The following is a 17,875-nucleotide window of genomic DNA, read 5'->3' on the forward strand; positions in this document are numbered from 1 at the left end:
AGAGCATCAATCCTATCCCTACTTACCTGGCGGTAAGCCTTATTGAATTCAGTAGGAGTAACTTCTGCATAGACATGGTTAGGATTGCATGCTAAATTACTATCAGTTACTACTTTTCTGTGATAAATCTGAGTCCTGTGATGAATTTTAATTCACACCCCCCAAAAAAAACATTTCTTCTGTTTATTTTTTTCTCAGGAGCTATTGAACCTGGGTTTGGTAATGAAATGCAGATTGTTCACATATCTATATCACAATCAAATAAATTTGCACTTTTGTTTTAGATACGTTGATTATGAACATGAAATCAATGTATGCAACTATTGATGATTAATTTGAAATTTATTTTTAGCTTTTTCTGCTTTCCAGATCTCATGCATTATGAGTTTATTTTCTATTGAATAGTCCACGTTGTATGTATTACCTGGGCTTATACAATCAAGCTCAGAAGAGTTTGTGGGTGTGCCCTCTTCCCTTTTGCCATCTTTCTGTTGAAATAGGGGGTGTTGCTGCCAGTTTTGTACATGAGACGTTATTAAAATGTGTTTAGGGTATTTGGTGATAACGGACCTTCTGTTTTGAATTTGATAGGTTCCCACCCCCAACCCAATCTTTCCATTTTCACATTAAACATTTTTGTTTTATCAGTAAATTGGAAATATTTCACTTCAAGATTGGTAACTTTTAGTTGTATTTGTCTTTTTCTGTTCAGTTTGAATTCTCTTCTTTTTCTAGCCACTTATCAACCACCTTTGAAGCAGAATACACCTAAAACTTCTAGAATTACTGAACAATTAAAAGCTACTCCAGGTAACATTCATTTCCTGGAAAAGTTTTATAACTTGCATTAAAATTCAGCCCCTGGAGATCCCTGAAAATCTTTTTATTGCCATTTTTCACCACTGCAAATAATAAAAACAGAGTGTACTGTACTTTCAAATGCAGTATTTGGCTTACAGCTACAGCATTAATTCTTGAATTCTGAAAACATTATTGCTCTTAATTGAAATTGGTCATTGAACTGGTGCCCATTGAAATATCTGCACTTTGATCAATGAGCATTTGTGAAACAGTGTGGGTAAATGAGCTTGCTGTTGTTATTTGAAGATTTGCCTCATATAAATTATAGACACAGCCATTTCCAGGTTTTAAGCAAAAGTGTGACAACTTTTTTAAAGGGCCAATGGCAAATTGAGCAAATAGCTTTCCCGAAGGAAAGTACTCCTTATCCACATAAAAAGAAAACATTTATTTTTAAAAAAATATATAGTACTTGAATTTGGATGATTTTTAGATAGCTTTCCTTGTGGGCAAAGTGGTTGTGAGGTCACAGCTGCAGAGATACAGTAGGGGAGCCATACCAATTCTCCCACTGTGGGATCAGCACATGCCCAATTGTTCCACTTCCTTGCCCCTCCAAGTAAGCAGCAGCTATGCTGTTGTTTAGGAGGCTACTCCTGCAGCTACACCCCTCCCCCCAGAAGCTGCTTCTGTCTTTTACCTATGATTATGAATTGGCATGTAGCATTCTATAATTTTTATACCAGCTTTGCTAATTTTCTCCACACGTATATCTTGTGAGAGCTACCACAAGCCTTGTCAATTATGCATCAATTCTAGCATTACATAATCAGCATAATCAACCATTACATGAGTAATGAAAATATTATTTAACAGTATATGTAATTTATGGCACTTGAGAGAGTCCAAAGCACTTCACATACGTTATATTTGTAATCCTTATAACAACTTGGTAAGGTAGGTTAATATTGTTATTCCTATAGATATATCACCTGGGCACCTGAGTTAATGGGAAAGAATAGACAGATATGATTTTGCTGTTATCTGAGGCTTTAAAAGATTTACAATTTACAATTTTTAAACATCCTGTTTCACCTTCACTTTAGTTAATTTGATTCTAATTTCCTAGGATGAAAATAAAAAAGACAGTAAGAAGCAAAAAACTATAATACAGCCTGTGTCTTTCAGCTCTGCAGGAAACAGAATTGGTTCCTTCTACACCTTCTGCCCATCCCAAAATACCAGAATCTAAACGTGGTAATAACAATTCATGCCATGGATTGTAATTATTGTTGTTGTTTGAATTCAAAGTTAGCCTGTTTGAAAGAAGCTATGTTGTTGGTTTGAGGAAATACAAAACCCTTTTGGGTCAACTTTGCGTAGGCTTCAGTCTTTGCGCACTACCTCATATATTCATATTCATAAAATATTTTGGTGAAAACAGTTATAATAAGAAAAGCATGCAGGAATCAGAAATCACCCTGTTTTTATATCAATTGCAAGTAATCATATACTGATTCTGGGCAATGGAAAATAGATCTCACTTTAAACATCTTTATGAAGAACTGTCTAATTCCCGCATGATTTATTGCTCTCTCTTTCTTTTCTTTTTCATCAGCAGAAAAGGAACCTCAATGGGAAGCCACTACACTTAAAATTTATAAAACCTCTGAATTGCCAAGAACAACACAGGGTAATGGTTAATTAGAATAGATATACATTATTGTCACTGTGCCACTTGTTTACAGTGAGATTAAATGAGCCCCCCTTCCCCCCACAATCTCTCAGTCCTTGTTACACTTTGTGTGCTGTCATACGACCACCAACTCCAAACGTCAGCTGCAATGTTGCTGTCTTCCATTCAGCAGCCTCACGGCCCATGGGTAGAAATTGTTCTTTAACCTGTTGGTGCGGCTTATCAAGCTTCTATATCTCCTGCCCGAGGGCAGGAGATTAAAAAGGTGCTGGTCAGGGTGTGAGTCATCCCTGAGAATGTTCCTCGCTCTTCTGAGGCAACGGTCTCCCACGATGACATCTAGCGGACTCAGGGGACGGCCCACAATATAGTGTGTTGTCTTCACCACCCTCTATAGGGACTCTCTGTCCATGGCTGTCAAACCAGCATACCACACCGTAATGCAGTATGAGAGAACACTTTCTATCGTGGACCGATAGAAGGAAATCCTCAGTTGCTGTCCAACCTTGTTCTTTCGCAAGACCCTAAGGAAATGAAGTCTCTGTTGGGCTTTCCTAACCACCTGGGCTGTATTGACCTTTCAAGTTAGGTCTTCACTAAGATGGACTTCCAGTATTTAAAGGAAGAGACTCTCTCCACACAGCCCCCCCTCCCCGATATACAACGGGGCTAGCTCACCTCTCTTCCTCTGAAAGTCCAACACCATCTCCTTTGTCTTGCCAATGTTTAGGTGCAGATTGGTGTCATCAGCAAACTTAATAATTGCAGTAGATGGGTCAGATGAAATGCAATCATATGTATACAACAAATACAGGTATGGACTTAGCACGCATCCCTGTGGAGTGCCAGTGCTAAGCTTCAGGGAGGTAGATGTAACAGGTCCAATCCTCACTCTTTGTGTCCGATCTCTCAGAAAGTCCCTTATCTTTGAAAAACAGGTGATCTGTGCTGTTTGTTGGACAGGAAACTGCTGGGGGGGGGAATGCATAGCAGTTTGCAGGCATCCCAGGGAAATGGGTTGTTTTCTTCATGTATTGATCAAGTTCTAAAGATTGGTGAGACTAGTTCTGTGAGCCCAAGGGGCCGTGCCTATAACCCTATGCAGACTTAGCTGTCCGACTTGCTAAGATTTGCTTCGAAATATGCACAGAATAATTTTTAACTCAAGTAGCAGCCCCTCCATGACCTTTGGGCAAACTAATTTTGAGTCTCCCAGACTAGTTTGTAATACGGCTTTATTTTTAAGGGGGAAGGATTAAAAAGTAAATAATCACACAGGGATAGCATAAGCCTGTTGTATATGCCATGCAGTTCTTGGTATCTCAGTAATTGTTCGTTTGGGATACTCCTATGCAGTTTTGGACTTGGGTGAGCACACAACACTGGTCGTGAAGGACTCCCACTCATTTTAAGCTCTCCGTGCTATCTGTGCTGCTTTCTTAGGGCACATACAAATGACCGTTTCGTTTTTATTCCTTTCAGCTCCCAGTAAAACAAAAATCCCAGTTTCCAAGCCCCAAATCCCTCCCCATCTGGAAGAGCCAAAGATTGTACCGGGTAATTGCTATGTACTTTCCTATAACTATTTTATTCCACAGCATGGATCAAGCTTTCTTCTGACGGACTTGGACATGCCGTTCACAAAAACAGAACATGTGTTGTTCGTGTGCATTCATTCTTATATAATCTTAGAACATGTAATGCAATATAATTCCATTCGTAATCGCAAGTAACAGTCTGAGATTAAAAACAGCTTCAAAACACCAAATTAGATTTTGCTGTCATGTCAAAGCTTATAGTTCTGTTGTTTTGTAAGTTAAAATATTGTAATGGGGTGAATTAAGTTGCCATTACCTAATTTGTTTGAAATCTGGCTCAGGTTTGACAATTAAGTTAATGTTGGTTGATTTGCTAGCTCAGTCACTACTAGCAATAAATAATGATAGGGATAAAATTCTGAAAGAGGTTTCAAGAAAAATACCAACGAAAACTCAATGAAAGAATATTTTGACTGGAAATAAGTGCTATGTTACTTCTATTCCATACAAAGCAGTGTGGTACTATGGGGTGGTGGGGCTCACCTAACCTCCCAGAAGCTGAGTTACAACTATTTATTGGAAGGTGAGGCAGCAGGGAGATTTGTGTGGTGCAAATGTACCGCCAGGAGAGCTGTATTGGGCGTGCCAGTTCATTTGCCCAGCACTGATCTCCCTGTCTCCTTGTCCCTCTCCTTCCTGATAAGCAGCAGTGACTCAGCAGTCAGGAACTGAGATGGGCACCGCTGCCCCCTACTTATGTAAATATTTCAGACCCAAGCAAATATTATAATTTTTATTTTTCATGCTACCTCTCTTCTTGAGAGCTTCTGCAGAACTAAACAGACTTATGTGATATGTGCTAACATTTTGATATTTTTAATATTGCAGCTTTGAGAAACCACAATTAGACCATTCAATCTTAATATGTTCCTCAAAATCTGGCACTTTATTTTGCAATAACCAATTTCTTCAACCTGTGATGGCCAGACCCACTCTAGCCAAGCTGCTTGGGTGCAATTTCCCATTTAGCTATGACTTAATCATCCCCTCACAGTACTTTGACCAGAAAAGCCCATACATTCCCCCCCACTCCCCCCAAAAATCTAGGTATATCTCCAATGTGAAAGGAGGGACTTCAAAAGCCTCTACTAGGCTTGAAGTAAAACACATAGTATAGGAAGGTGCCATGTGCAGCCCAAGGACTTTGAACTAAATATAGAGGATAAACACACACAGGGACATATAGTTGGAAATATATTTTTCATTCATATACACTATCAGCTTTCAGTCAATAAGAAGTACAGCTGTGCTCTGTGCAACATGTGGTCTTCTCCATTCATCTATAAAGATTAATCCAGAGATTTAAATGAGAGGCAGCAGATGTGCCTTTCGCAATGTAAACTGAAATTTCCATATTGTTTATTTTCTTCATGCTTTTGTAGAGCTGAAGGAAAGTCATAGAATTTCACCAAGATTGAAAGGGGAAACTGACCGTTAAAATGATGAGATGCTTTCCACTTGGATAAGTAGCATGCATCTATTTTTAGTTATGAGTCAGAAGTAGAACAGGGTTTGTGTTACTTGATCTATACCCTAAAGCTTGCCCTGTCTCCTACAGGTCAGCTACTCTCCAGTGTGCTCAGCTAAACATACAAATCTGAAATATTACTTCAGGGGAGTCAAAAGCAGTTGGGCTTCATGTTGGTGACACAATTCCCTTGTGTACTGTTTGCCTTAGCACCAGAGAGGCTTAAATGTGCCAGGTTGACAGTGTGTGTGTGTCTTGGAATGGATGTTGACAACTGATGTGTTATTTTTCACTTTCTTAGGATGGTTAATATATGCTGTATGCTAAATATAACATGTTCATATTTCTATTAAATTAGCCTCAACATTCCTTTCCCCCTTGTTAAGCAGCAACCTGCAGAGTTGGGCATTGTCTTTCCCTTTTGAACACTCATGAAAGTAATGAAACATTTTGGTTTCACGGCTTGTATACTTTTGCTCTTATCCTTAAGATATTCCACTGGAAGAAGCCTCATTTTCTCCAGTTTACTGGTACCGGATCAGGCTGTATTATTCCAACTATAAAAGATTACTACCTTCTGCTTTTCATTGTGCTTGAATAACTCAGCCACGTGATCTTCTGAATGCTCTGAAGCAGGGGTGAAGGTATCTGTGGCCTCCATATGTCGTTGGAATATAATCAGCTCAAGCCAACATGTCCAATGGTCAATCCAACAATGTCTGGAGGGAGGACTAAAAAAATTCCTGCCCTGTTGTAGAGAACTACAGGTGCCACTTCAGATTTTTTGAATTCGTAAAATGCTTCCATCTTCAAATAGTTCGCTTTGGAGGAGGACTTGATATTTTATATTATATCATACAGTATTTGCCTTTAAATTATTTCTGTTTCTCAGGGCAAAATACATCAGACTAAACTATTTTATCCGCACAATAACCTTGAGTGAAATAGGCTGAGATACTGATTTGTCAAAGACCATTAACAGTATAGCTGAGCAAGGATTCAACCCCACAATAATATAAGAGGAGCTCTACTAGATTAGACCGAAGCCTACCTAGTTCAATATCCTGTTTCCCACAGTAGTCAGCCAGATACTCAAGGGAAGCCCACTGGCAGGAGGTGAACCCAATAAATAGCCCATTGCTGCTGAGTATGCAGCAACTGATACTCAGAGACTTGCTACCTCTGAACATGGAGGGTAGTAAATATAGCCCTGTCCTCCATGAATTTTCTAACCTAGGTCTCCCAAATTAAATCCAACACTACTTGATTATATTTATGATAGACAGGTAGACAGTCCAAAAATGCCATTAAAACAGAGCATGCCGCACATTATTTGAATACAAGTTCTAAAATCCTGAACGCTCAGATTTTCCATTCTTAAGAGACTATCCTTTACTCCAGCAGTTACCAGCAAATTGATTCCAGTTCCCACCACAACTAAGATTTCTCACACTGTCGGACATCCAGGGGCAACAATGGGTAATATATTTTGCTTCAGCTAATTGTCACTATCTAGCTGGTTCTTTTAATTTCTTCTTGTTACTACAAGGAACCTTTCATTTACTATGTGCATTTTCTACCACCATTTCATCTTTAGAATTTTGCTAGCCTTTCAAATTCTAGTTAGTCTACTATAACAGGGGTTCCCAACAAAATTTTCTCGAGGACCCCTCATCGAGCCGCTGTTGTGACAAGGACCCCCATTAATTCCTAATCCTAAAATTAAAAAGTGAGAGCCAAATTAAGAGTCTTTTTATATTTTATATTTATACGTTTTTTACAGTTCTTCCTCTTCATCTGTAGGCCTTTGTCGTTTTAATGAACCACTTTTTAACCAACGGTCCATTTTTAACTACGCGAACTGTAGCTTCCGCGAAAAACAACGCTTTGTTTACAAACACTACTGTTTTGCAAAGAGGCAGCGCACGTCAGGGAGGAGGGAGGGGAATGGAGAAGACAGGGTACCTGCGCAGTAGCGCACAAATGAAGCTGACGCGCGCAAAGCATCTTGGGGAGGTGAGCGTTAGTAGAATGTGCGCGCTGCCTCTTTGCAAAACAGTAGTGTTTGTAAAGCGCCACCTAACGGCATACAGCAGAACTACTGCCTCTATCTAATTCTAGTTTTGCGCTAGACTCTGCTCATGCAGGAAAAGGCCAAAACAAAAAATCTGTTATCATACGAAATATATTTAATATATTTTTTATTCTAATAGCATCTTGCGGACCCCTCTGGCATAGCTCGCGGACCCCTGGGGGTCCCCAGACCACCTGTTGGGAACCACTGTACTATAACATCCACCTTAGACATTGCTTCTGCTGCTGTTTTAGGAAAGCAGTTCCCATGTACAGTACAGTGGTACCTCAGTTTAAGTAGACAATTGGTTCCGGAAGTCTGTACTTAACCTGAAGCGTACTTAACCTGAAGCGAACTTTCCCATTGAAAGTAATGGAAAGTGGATTAGTGGATTAATCCGTTCCAGACAGGTCCGTAGAGTACTCAACCTGAAGCGTACTTAACCCGAAGTATGAGTGTAATTGGTTCCGGAAGTCCGTACTTAACCTGAAGCGAACTTTTTCATTGAAGGTAATGGAAAGTGGATTAATCTGTTCCAGACGGGTCCCCCAAGTACCAGTACTTAAACTGAAAGTACTCAAACTGAAGCATACTTAAACCGAGGTATGACTGTATGTGAAACATGCCCTATCCTACTAGCCCCATATTTTCTGCAAAAAATCTTCAAGAACCTTTTCATGGGTAAAACTCTTGACCACTAACACACTAGAAACCAAGCCTATGACATGGATGCTACAGTTGCCACATATTGCAACACTTTGCCTTCCCTAAAAAAAATTGGGGCCAACTTTGCAATAAAGCATGTCATAGGAACTCCTGCTGAGTATAGAATAATCCAAACCAATGCACTGGAGTGGAATGTCATATCCTATTAAGCAAAGCTTGACAGTTTAACTTTGTTTCACTGCTAGGAATTACCATAGACACATCTAGTTAGCATCTGAATCCCACAGCCCCAGTCTTCCTCCCAACCGCCAAATCCTCCAGCCTGTCAGCTTTTATCATACTTCCGCAAGTCATTGCCAGCAAAAGTATTTGGTAACCCAGCTGCGAAAATTTGTAAACTCTATACATTAAATTAATTTTAATCTCAAAATAAATAGCGCAAGTATATTCAGTCTGATTGCACTTTTGTTTTACCATTAAATCCATAAGGAATCTTTTAGGAATATTTTTGTTTAAAATGTTTAACTGACACAAAAACGTCATATAAAACCCTCCAGAATCAAATAAACTTTCATAATTAGGTTTGAATGTTGATGGTTTGAATCAACTGGTTATTCAAACCAGACTGGCTCAGAAATTTCTGTGGAATCGTGGTTAAATAGATGATGCGCCTGAGAAGGTACAAGCAGACTCTGTAATATATTGAGTTCCGATGCTTTAAAATAAGTCATACCAGATAATCAAGGGGAGTAGTTCCTCTGAATGGTGGAGTCCTGCTCAGGGAAAGGAGCTTGCAAAAGGGACCATTTTGCTGTGGCTCAGCAAAAAATTGAAGCTGAAACAATGCATCTCAAAAAAGGTGTTTGTATGTTGGGTATAACAGGACTGGCTTCAAAAAGAAAAACGTTTCCTTTCGAGCATGACCAGTAGGAGTGCTTCCATCCTTGTGGAGTACACTTGAGAGTTCTGGAGAGAGGAAGGGTAGGAGATAATGAATGTTGGCTCAGTGAATCACAAGAACATGTCGAGTAAGAGAGTAAGCCTCACTGAAGGCAGCAAACTTACTTCTGAGTAAACATGCAAAGGAATGCACCATCAATCTCTAAGATAGGCGTCATCTGAACCATATGATACAAACACATCCTTTGAGTTGGCATGCGCTTGAATTATTTATCGATGGTTTTTTTCCAGCTGTAACTGAAGCAGATCAGTTTCCTTTTAAACCATCCACAGCACCAGAACCTTCATTTACTAAATCTGGTAATTATGTGTTTTTACAAATGGGCTTAATGAAACTTTCTGGGATGTGATCGCTGGTAGAGATTTTGTTGGTGGTGCATCAGCTACTAATGCTGCCATTCCTTGTTCAAGCATAATCCCTGAGTAGGGCATTGGTGGTACGACTGCAAATATACTGCAGGTGCCATCTTGATTGTTCACCAGACTGTTTCCTGTCTAGACTCCCAGCAATCTAAATCTCAGCATTTTGGCACTTTGGATTGTTAGATTGTGAGCAATTGATCCTGCCTGCTAGGCTGGCGGTCTAAAACAATCACAAACATGGCCTCTGGTTAACAGTTTGAGTATTCAACTGTTTTAACATTTCCAGATGTACTTGAAGAATGTGAACGATAGGTCTGATTGAATAACAGAGCAAATCAATTCCAAATAATAATATAATAGGGAGTAACTGCCTCTCAGAAAGGTACATTTCAAAATGAGGTTGGATAAGGCATTTGATTTTATGTATGTACAGTACATAAAATATCGCTCTAGTCTGCCTTTCCCAGTATCAGAAAAGTATTTTGAAAACCAATACAATAAATAATCCATTAAAATTCTATGACTGCAAAAGCAGAACGACAACTGAAATAATAGCAGAGGACATCCATCCAACTATCCCCAGGCCTTCACAAACAGGGTAGTCCTTACAGAAGCAAGTGAAGCAGGAGTGGTTAACTGTTTTTAGGCTGAAGGGCACTTTGACCCATGGCCAACCTTCCATATCCTGCATGAAGGTGGGAATGACGAAGATGGGAAACCACTCCCCCCCCCCATTTATTTGTTTTTTAAAAATTAAACAAAACGCCACAAAATTATTAGACCCTAACAAAAATCTCTTGGTTGACCATATATGAGCCACAGATTAGCCACCCCCTGACCTAAAGATTAAGAGGCAGAAATATGCTTCCAGATTGTGGTTCTTCCATCATATTTTCTTGTGTGTATGTTTTCTACTGTTAACTCACTTGATTCTAAGATTTTGTATCAAGCTCTGATTTTAAAATATCAGTATAGCATTATGTTTATAGGGTAATGCAATAGTTACATTCATTCTGAAAGGTTTTCCTCATTTTAATCGTTACCTTTTTTCTGGTGCAGTTTCAGAGCCTATTACATTTAGCAATGAACTTCCAATAGTAGGTAATGGTGTTTTCCTCGTGCACTGACTGGTCTTGTTCACTTTCTTTTCTCAGAAACCCATTTGCATTTTCTCCTTCTGAAAGGTCATCTAACACCATCCTTTTCTCCCCATTAAAAATCACCCTTTCTCTAGGTATGTTGATCACTACCACACTTGTAACCATTTCAATTCCCCCCCCCCAACAGTATTACTTTTTCTTTCCTCGCACAGTGATTCTGTCACCTTTTGAAAACAGCTGGAAGTAGCCACATTACACTGCAGTCAAGTCTTTCGTGTGTGATTCGCATTCCTTTTTTAAGCTAGGCTCCAGAAATGGTCACGAATCATATGAATCACTTTAACCAACCTTATACATGTATTATGGCAACTTTCCTTTCTAAAGTCTTTTGTGTTGTCTGCCTTCGTGCACTTCTTTCCCACAGCATGATTTTATTACATCACCTTCACCTTCGCATCTGAAAAGCCAGAGCCAAACATACTGGTCTTTAACATCTCCTAACCAAGTTTTCTCTTTCAGCTCCAGAAGTCAAGCATCGTGTTTCGAGTCCTAAGACAACCATTGGCCCTCATGTGCTGCATACTTTACCTGGTAATTTTTCTCAGTTGTCACAATTAAAATCGTCTATATGTGGATCTCAATAACATTGCATGGGTGTAGTCACCTTCGGTAATACATAAATACTCCCCATTCAGTTTAAAGGAAATTTTGCAACCGAAACGAAGTGCAGGATTTCATTCTAAGCCCATAATGGCTTGCATTCACTGGTGCTCTAGCAGAGGTGGAGCGGCGTACATGCTGTGCCCACGGGGGTGGGGCTAGCTGCATGCGATGGTGCCACCCGTGGTGAGCATCCCAGGGGGGCAGCACAGTGATGTCACCCCCCCTCATATTTTATTTTATATGTTTACTCTGTTGGGGATTCATTCCCCGTGTCTGCTGTCATGGGATTGTTTTCTATCACATGATGGTATATGTTTTCATTCCACAGAGTGGGAAGTGACGAAGACAGGATGTTTGTCTTACTGTGTTCCTGAAGTGGGACTGTTGTCCTTTGTTCTTTCTCTCTTGCTGTCTGATGCTAGAGAGAGAGGGAGCCATGTTGCAGTGTTCCGTGTGTGTTTATATGTAAATAAAATAGATTAGCTAAATGCTGAGTTGCTGAGGTCTGTTACGCAATTGCACAAACTCTGCGGTCCCTAAGTGTGCTGATGTCAGTTGGCATCAGTCGCTGTGGTGTTTGGGCTGGAAAAAGCTTTTAAAGCTCCCAAACGATCTACTAGTAGGGAGAGAACATGGCAGTCAGGCATGTGTCTCTGCCAGGGTCCTACTCGAGAGTAGGAGATTCTAACATACTCTTGGTTATATTTTACTATTTTTGTTTGTCTAATGTTTTCATTGTTCTGATGATTTTGTTAGCCACTTTGGCAAAAAGCATCATTTATTATATATAAAAGTTTTGTTTTGTTTCTGTATAGACATGAAACCTGTTGCACTTAGAACTGAGCCACCCAAGACTGAACTAGGTAATGATTCTTCACTGAAATTTACATTCTTCTGTTTTTTATTTTGATTTTTTTTATTGTTGATGTGTACACTATCAACAGAAGATAAAAATATGTAAATATTAAGTAAAACCAAGTGGTATTATAGGAAATGCATTTTCTTTTCTGAAATGCACATGTGTCTTGTTCTTATCTCATATGTGACTCAGACAAGACAAGCCTAATCTCAGATCCCCCCTCCCATTTTGTTTCCAACAGTACCCTTTATAACGGACTTGGACTCAATTAACCTCCATATTCATGTTTTCAATGGTCCCAAAGCTACTCCAGGTAATGGATTATTTACTTCCTTTAAAAGTATATTTTATCTATTTATCCTTCTTACAGCTTTATGAAACACTAATTGCACTTTGATTTTCCTCCTTGTCATGGCTTCCAAAACATTTCTTTGCTGTTCCATCAAAGAACAACCCCACACACACACACACACACACACACAAAATCTTCTTCATAAGCCTTTATTGCCATCAAAATACAGCCTCCACACTTCTCTATACTTTTTGGTTAAACTTCATTCTATTCGATTTGAAGAAGGCACTGTGTACACTTAGTAAGTTCAAGTTCAAATGTTTTGATTTTCATTTCATCCAAGCTCTTCAGTGGTGTAACAACAACAGAAGGTCCACATTGGAAAGCTAATAATTTTATTAATGTGTTGCTGTTTCACTTGAATTTATTCAGTATTTTGAGTGTTTGTTAAGCAGCTCCTTTTGCATTCATTTTGTGTTCATATTCTAATCACCCTCAAGTGCATGCTGGGAGCACAGGAGAGGTTGCAAAACAGCGCCCTCTAGCAAAGGCTACACTGGTACTGCACCTAGGAAAGCTTCCCTCTTCACAGCTTCTCGGCTCGGCTTTCCAGACTGGGCCGAGTGGAGGTGGGGGCTCGCCTGGGTGGGGGAGGGGGGAGGGGGGGTGGGATAGGCCATGGGTCGGGACAGGGTGGGGACAACCACAGGGATGAGCCGAGGGTGGGGGGAGGAGGAGGGGACGGGATAGGCCATGGGTCGGGACAGGGTGGGGACAACCACAGGGATGAGTCGGGGTGGGGGGAGGGGATGGGATAGCTCATGGGTTGGGACAGGGTGGGGGGGAGTCACAGGGATGACCCTATGTAAACAGAACACGCATAAAACATTTCAACAAAATGAAGGGGAACTCTAAAGGTGAGGGGAGTCTGAAGGGGGACTCTGAGGGTCCTTTTAACAGACTGAGCCACAGCAATGTGTGGCCAGGCCAGCTAGTAGTATATATAATTACTCTCTGTTTTACTTTTATGTAAGAGCATTTGTAATCTTCCCTTCATCACAATGCAATACCAGTGCAGAGCAGGAAAATAAGAAAATCACATCAATAGCAGTCATCAACAAAAATACAGAACTCATCCTATAGGTAGAAGTGGAACCACTGACTCACCTTGCCTCCAACTCTTGAACTGCAGTCTAGCAGTACAATGGTTGAGAGATTAATAAACAACAGTGTCCCACTTGTCTCTCTCCAAATCCATCTGATCATATATCTGAGTGACCCAAATCTGTTTCATTCCCAAAGCCAGACCTAAAGCGAGACTGGAATGGGTCCAGATAAACCACTTCTTCCAAGAGCACCTGAAGTTAAGCAGCTACCGGTACCACCTTCCCTAAGAAGAAAATATTTGCAATTGGGGGATTTGCCACAACCTGAAACTAAAACCATAAAACCTGAAACTGATCCAATGACACCTGAGCAGATGGCACAATTGACTGATTCAATATCTAGTCATGGAGCTTTGCCAAATCAAAGTAGTTTGGATCTCTCTGGATCAATATTTGTGTGTTTAAATGTCTGTCAAGTTACCAAAGGCAATCAGCCTGTTGTATCCATTCTTATAATCTGCGCCTAAAGTCAAAATATGCTTTTTGAAAATTCCTTTGCATGTTTCTCCTTTATCCTTCTTCATTATCTTTAGTAGGAAGTAAGACAGAGGCATGCTGTACCCACATTCATTGCATCTGATCTCACACTGAGATTTCTGAACAATGTACCAATTTATAACTTGCATGCTCTATTTTGTTTCCAGAAGAAAGAGACCCTGTGCCTTCCAGACCAAAAACATGGCTCAGCCCTGATGTGCCCCAGACCAAGCCTGGTAAATTCATCTTTGTTTTGTATGAATTAATTCATCAGTTTTGCTTTTTATCTATTTTGGCACAGCTTGGAATACTTCGTTCTTTTTCCTAAAAATGCAGTCAAATATTCTAAAGGGGCAGAACAGGGTGTTTGCAGGCTTTTATACGTGATTTCACTGACACATGCGGTGCCTAAGAACCTAACCCCTGCATAAACCGGTGGGGGGGGGGGCTGCCTGTATTTATTTGATTTTTAGAACCCTCTTCCTCCCAACTGCTAGGCGCTAGGACACACCCCACATGGTGCAGTCTAGAGAAACTGCACAGAATTACAGTGCAGCTAGCAAAATAAAAACAAGCAGGAGAACTGTGCTCTACCGGGAGAAGAAGAAAAATCCACTTCTTAAGGAAAACAGCCTCTGTAGTGGCTGCACTTGGAACTTCATCCTTGGGAAAATAGTAAAAACACACAAAATAATGTACATTCATTGCCACTGCAATGGAAATACTTCCACTTAGAGTTATCAGAGAACAAACTTGTAGCCACTTGAAGTTGTAACTTGAAGTTAATCAAAATAAACTGCATTAAATGAGTGCTAGCTGCAAATTAAGCAAAGCTGTGGTTTTTTTTCATGTTATGCTTATAATGAATTGCAAGCTTATTATTGAATACATGCCTTTTTATTTACTAATATTATTGATGATGCAGACATGGAAGCAGTTACTTTTAGAACTGAACAACCCAAGCCAACAATGGGTAAAACATTTTAATCATGGATGATCATATTTGCTTGCCTTCTAATTTCCAAGAGAATTTCAAATCCTTTCTGTACCATACTGTACTTTCTTGTTCATCATTTCACCTTGACATTCAGCTTTCTTAGCTGCTAGTGTCTCTTCCATAACATTACTAAAATCATCATGCTGCGCTGGGCCTAGAAAAGGACGACATTGCACCAAAACCCCACATCTTTTAAAATTGGACTCATAAAAGATTTAGGGGAAGGGGTCTTGTAGAGTATATGTTCACAAGAAATTACAGCAACTCGAACCCAGAGATGCTCTTCGGCTGGCAAAAGTCTTCCTCTACAATTTCTGACCTACCATAAGAGTGTTGTTTGAGCAAAGTGACCGAAATATAATGAAGCCATTCCAGCTGCAGAAGACAGTTGCCCACTTCAGACGTTGTATATTTGTGTTAAGTACACATGCAAGCTCCTGCCAACGTAGCAGTTCGAAAGCACGTCAAAGTGCAAGTAGATAAATAGGTACCACTACAGAGGGAAGGTAAATGGCGTTTCCGTGTGCTGCTCTGGTTCGCCAGAAGTGGCTTTGTCATGCTGGCCACATGACCTGGAAGCTGTACGCCGGCTCCCTCGGCCAATAATGCGGGATGAGCGGCGCAACCCCAGAGTCTGTCACAACTGGACCTAATGGTCAGGGGTCCCTTTACGTTTACCTTTTACACATGCAAGAGGAACACCCAAGCTCCACTCCCCAATCCGATAAAGCCATCCCTGTCGCTCTCCATGAGTTGGAGAGCAAGCTTCACAAATGGAGGTCCCCCATGCATTTTATTGCTCTGTGAAGTCACAGCTTCAAAACATGAAGAGAGATTGCAGAAGTACAAGAGGCTCCTCCCTTAAGAAGATCGACCTCAGCTGAAACGGTGATAGGGCTTGTGTTAGCTCTAACCCCCTGCCCCGTCTAGCCCTGCGTGTTCACTTATGATTGAGTATAGAATGCCTAAAGACGTCCTTTGCACAAATACTTTTCGAGACCTTTTTATGGCCCACTAGAGCCTATATGCTACAGCCTGAGACAAAACAAGATGTGATGAAAAATATCACTGAGGTACTGGAAGCTTGTTACATGAGATCATGTTGATTTGTTTTCAACTGCCTCAAATTATTTTTCATTCTGTTTTTTAGAGTTAGACTTCAAATCTCTCTGAACTGCTAATTTCATCAGTGACTTTATGTCTTCATTTATTTCACCCAACTCCATTCAGCATGCACACTCTAATTATTACTGGTGGCTTATTATTTGTTGTTACTAATTATGCATATATTTTGTAGAAGTGATGCTTGTGGGCATCCTCTCCTACTTGCATTTGGCAGCCCTGTGGTATTATAGTAAAATAGCTCATGTTCAATTCCTTTTAGTTCCTAAAGAAACTCGCCGTGTCCCTGCCAGACCAAGAACATCTCCCAGCCCTGGTTTAACAACAACCAAGCCTAGTAAGTGGTTCATTATTTTGAGTTTCTGCTCAATTATATTCAGTGTGTGATTATATTCGATGTCTCCTCTACGAAGAACTATTTAACATATAGAGGTGCATCGTGCATGTTCCTCACTGATACACAATGATCACTGTATTTTTGTTCTATTGTAATGGATTAGTTTGACAGTTTCAACTGTATCATATTTTATTGTATTCCATTTTGTTGTTACCGGCCCTGAGATCATCTATGATGAAGGGACCGATATGAATTTTAAGAATAAAAATAAGAACTTTATAAAACAAATAACAATTACAAAAACATGATAAAACATGTATAGAGACCTATGTACATAAATAACAGCCATATATATCTATGTTGAGTCTCTTAGCAGTTGGCATGCTCAACAGATAACACAGTATCAAAGCACGGGATGAATCACTGCTTAGCAACCAGAACAATGTTTCCCCTTTCTAAACACACTTTTAGCCAACTGAACAAGTCATTTATCTTGTGGTGCCTTCTGTAAACAACATTTCCATACATAATGTGCTATGTCTTTTGTTCCGCCCATGTAGCCATTTTCTACTTCTAAGAGTCAGTGCTATTTGACCCAACAATGCAAGTTGTTGTCTGGCTTAAGCAACTTGCAGTAACAATTTGGATATTGGCCAAGTAGAGATATGATGGGTTATAAGGGGGCCATGCACAACTTATTTTATAAACAGCATATCATTCTGTATCTTGGTATCAATACACATTTGATTGACTTCCAGCTTTTATTTCTGTGTGGGAAGAAGGCCTTTTATATAAATTTGTTATTTGTTTTTTAATCTTCAGATTTTCGGATTACTTTATGAACACCCACTACATGCATTTTAGATTCTCTGCTTGTTGAATAATTTTTCTTCCTTTTAACCAGCAGTTAATAGTTAGCATTTGTCCTAATGTAGTTTGTTAAGCGCCCTTCTCTGCCAATAGATCTGTTGGAAATCAGGGAGGAGGCAGTAGCTGCAGTCATTAATGCAATTATGGGAGAACCAGTGGCTCTGACCAGTGCTTTTTTTCTTTAAAAATGCTTAGGGGTACTCTCATTTTGACTCAAGAAAATCACCATTTTATACTTCAAATTGGGAAGAATAAATACAGTACAGTAAATGGACAAAAGTACAAAGAACATGCATTACCTCATATTACACAGCTGACAGATCACAGTAACTTCACACATTAAACGCTCGCTTCCATCTGAGATTC

General features: G+C 39.9%; 1 protein-coding gene across 20 annotated transcripts in view; it reads left to right on the plus strand.

Moving 5' to 3' along the window:
- Positions 1-17,875, plus strand: part of ABI3BP (ABI family member 3 binding protein) — a 135,914-nt gene that overhangs the window by 79,245 nt on the left and 38,794 nt on the right. For 11 of the 20 annotated variants that reach the window (XM_035114435.2, XM_060273724.1, XM_035114445.2 and 8 more), the window contains 13 exons: positions 736-810; positions 1,990-2,058; positions 2,420-2,494; positions 3,980-4,054; positions 6,965-7,042; positions 9,495-9,563; positions 10,686-10,727; positions 11,246-11,317; positions 12,205-12,252; positions 12,490-12,561; positions 14,351-14,419; positions 15,109-15,156; positions 16,565-16,639. In XM_035114435.2, the coding sequence (XP_034970326.1) occupies positions 736-810; positions 1,990-2,058; positions 2,420-2,494; positions 3,980-4,054; positions 6,965-7,042; positions 9,495-9,563; positions 10,686-10,727; positions 11,246-11,317; positions 12,205-12,252; positions 12,490-12,561; positions 14,351-14,419; positions 15,109-15,156; positions 16,565-16,639 (867 nt within the window). The remainder of the gene's footprint in view (positions 1-735; positions 811-1,989; positions 2,059-2,419; positions 2,495-3,979; positions 4,055-6,964; positions 7,043-9,494; positions 9,564-10,685; positions 10,728-11,245; positions 11,318-12,204; positions 12,253-12,489; positions 12,562-14,350; positions 14,420-15,108; positions 15,157-16,564; positions 16,640-17,875) is intronic. The other 9 variants (XM_035114437.2, XM_060273721.1, XM_060273718.1 and 6 more) reach the window with 8 other exon arrangements.

This window comes from Zootoca vivipara, chromosome 4, assembly GCF_963506605.1.
Source record: "Zootoca vivipara chromosome 4, rZooViv1.1, whole genome shotgun sequence".
In the NCBI taxonomy this organism is placed as follows: domain Eukaryota; kingdom Metazoa; phylum Chordata; class Lepidosauria; order Squamata; family Lacertidae; genus Zootoca; species Zootoca vivipara.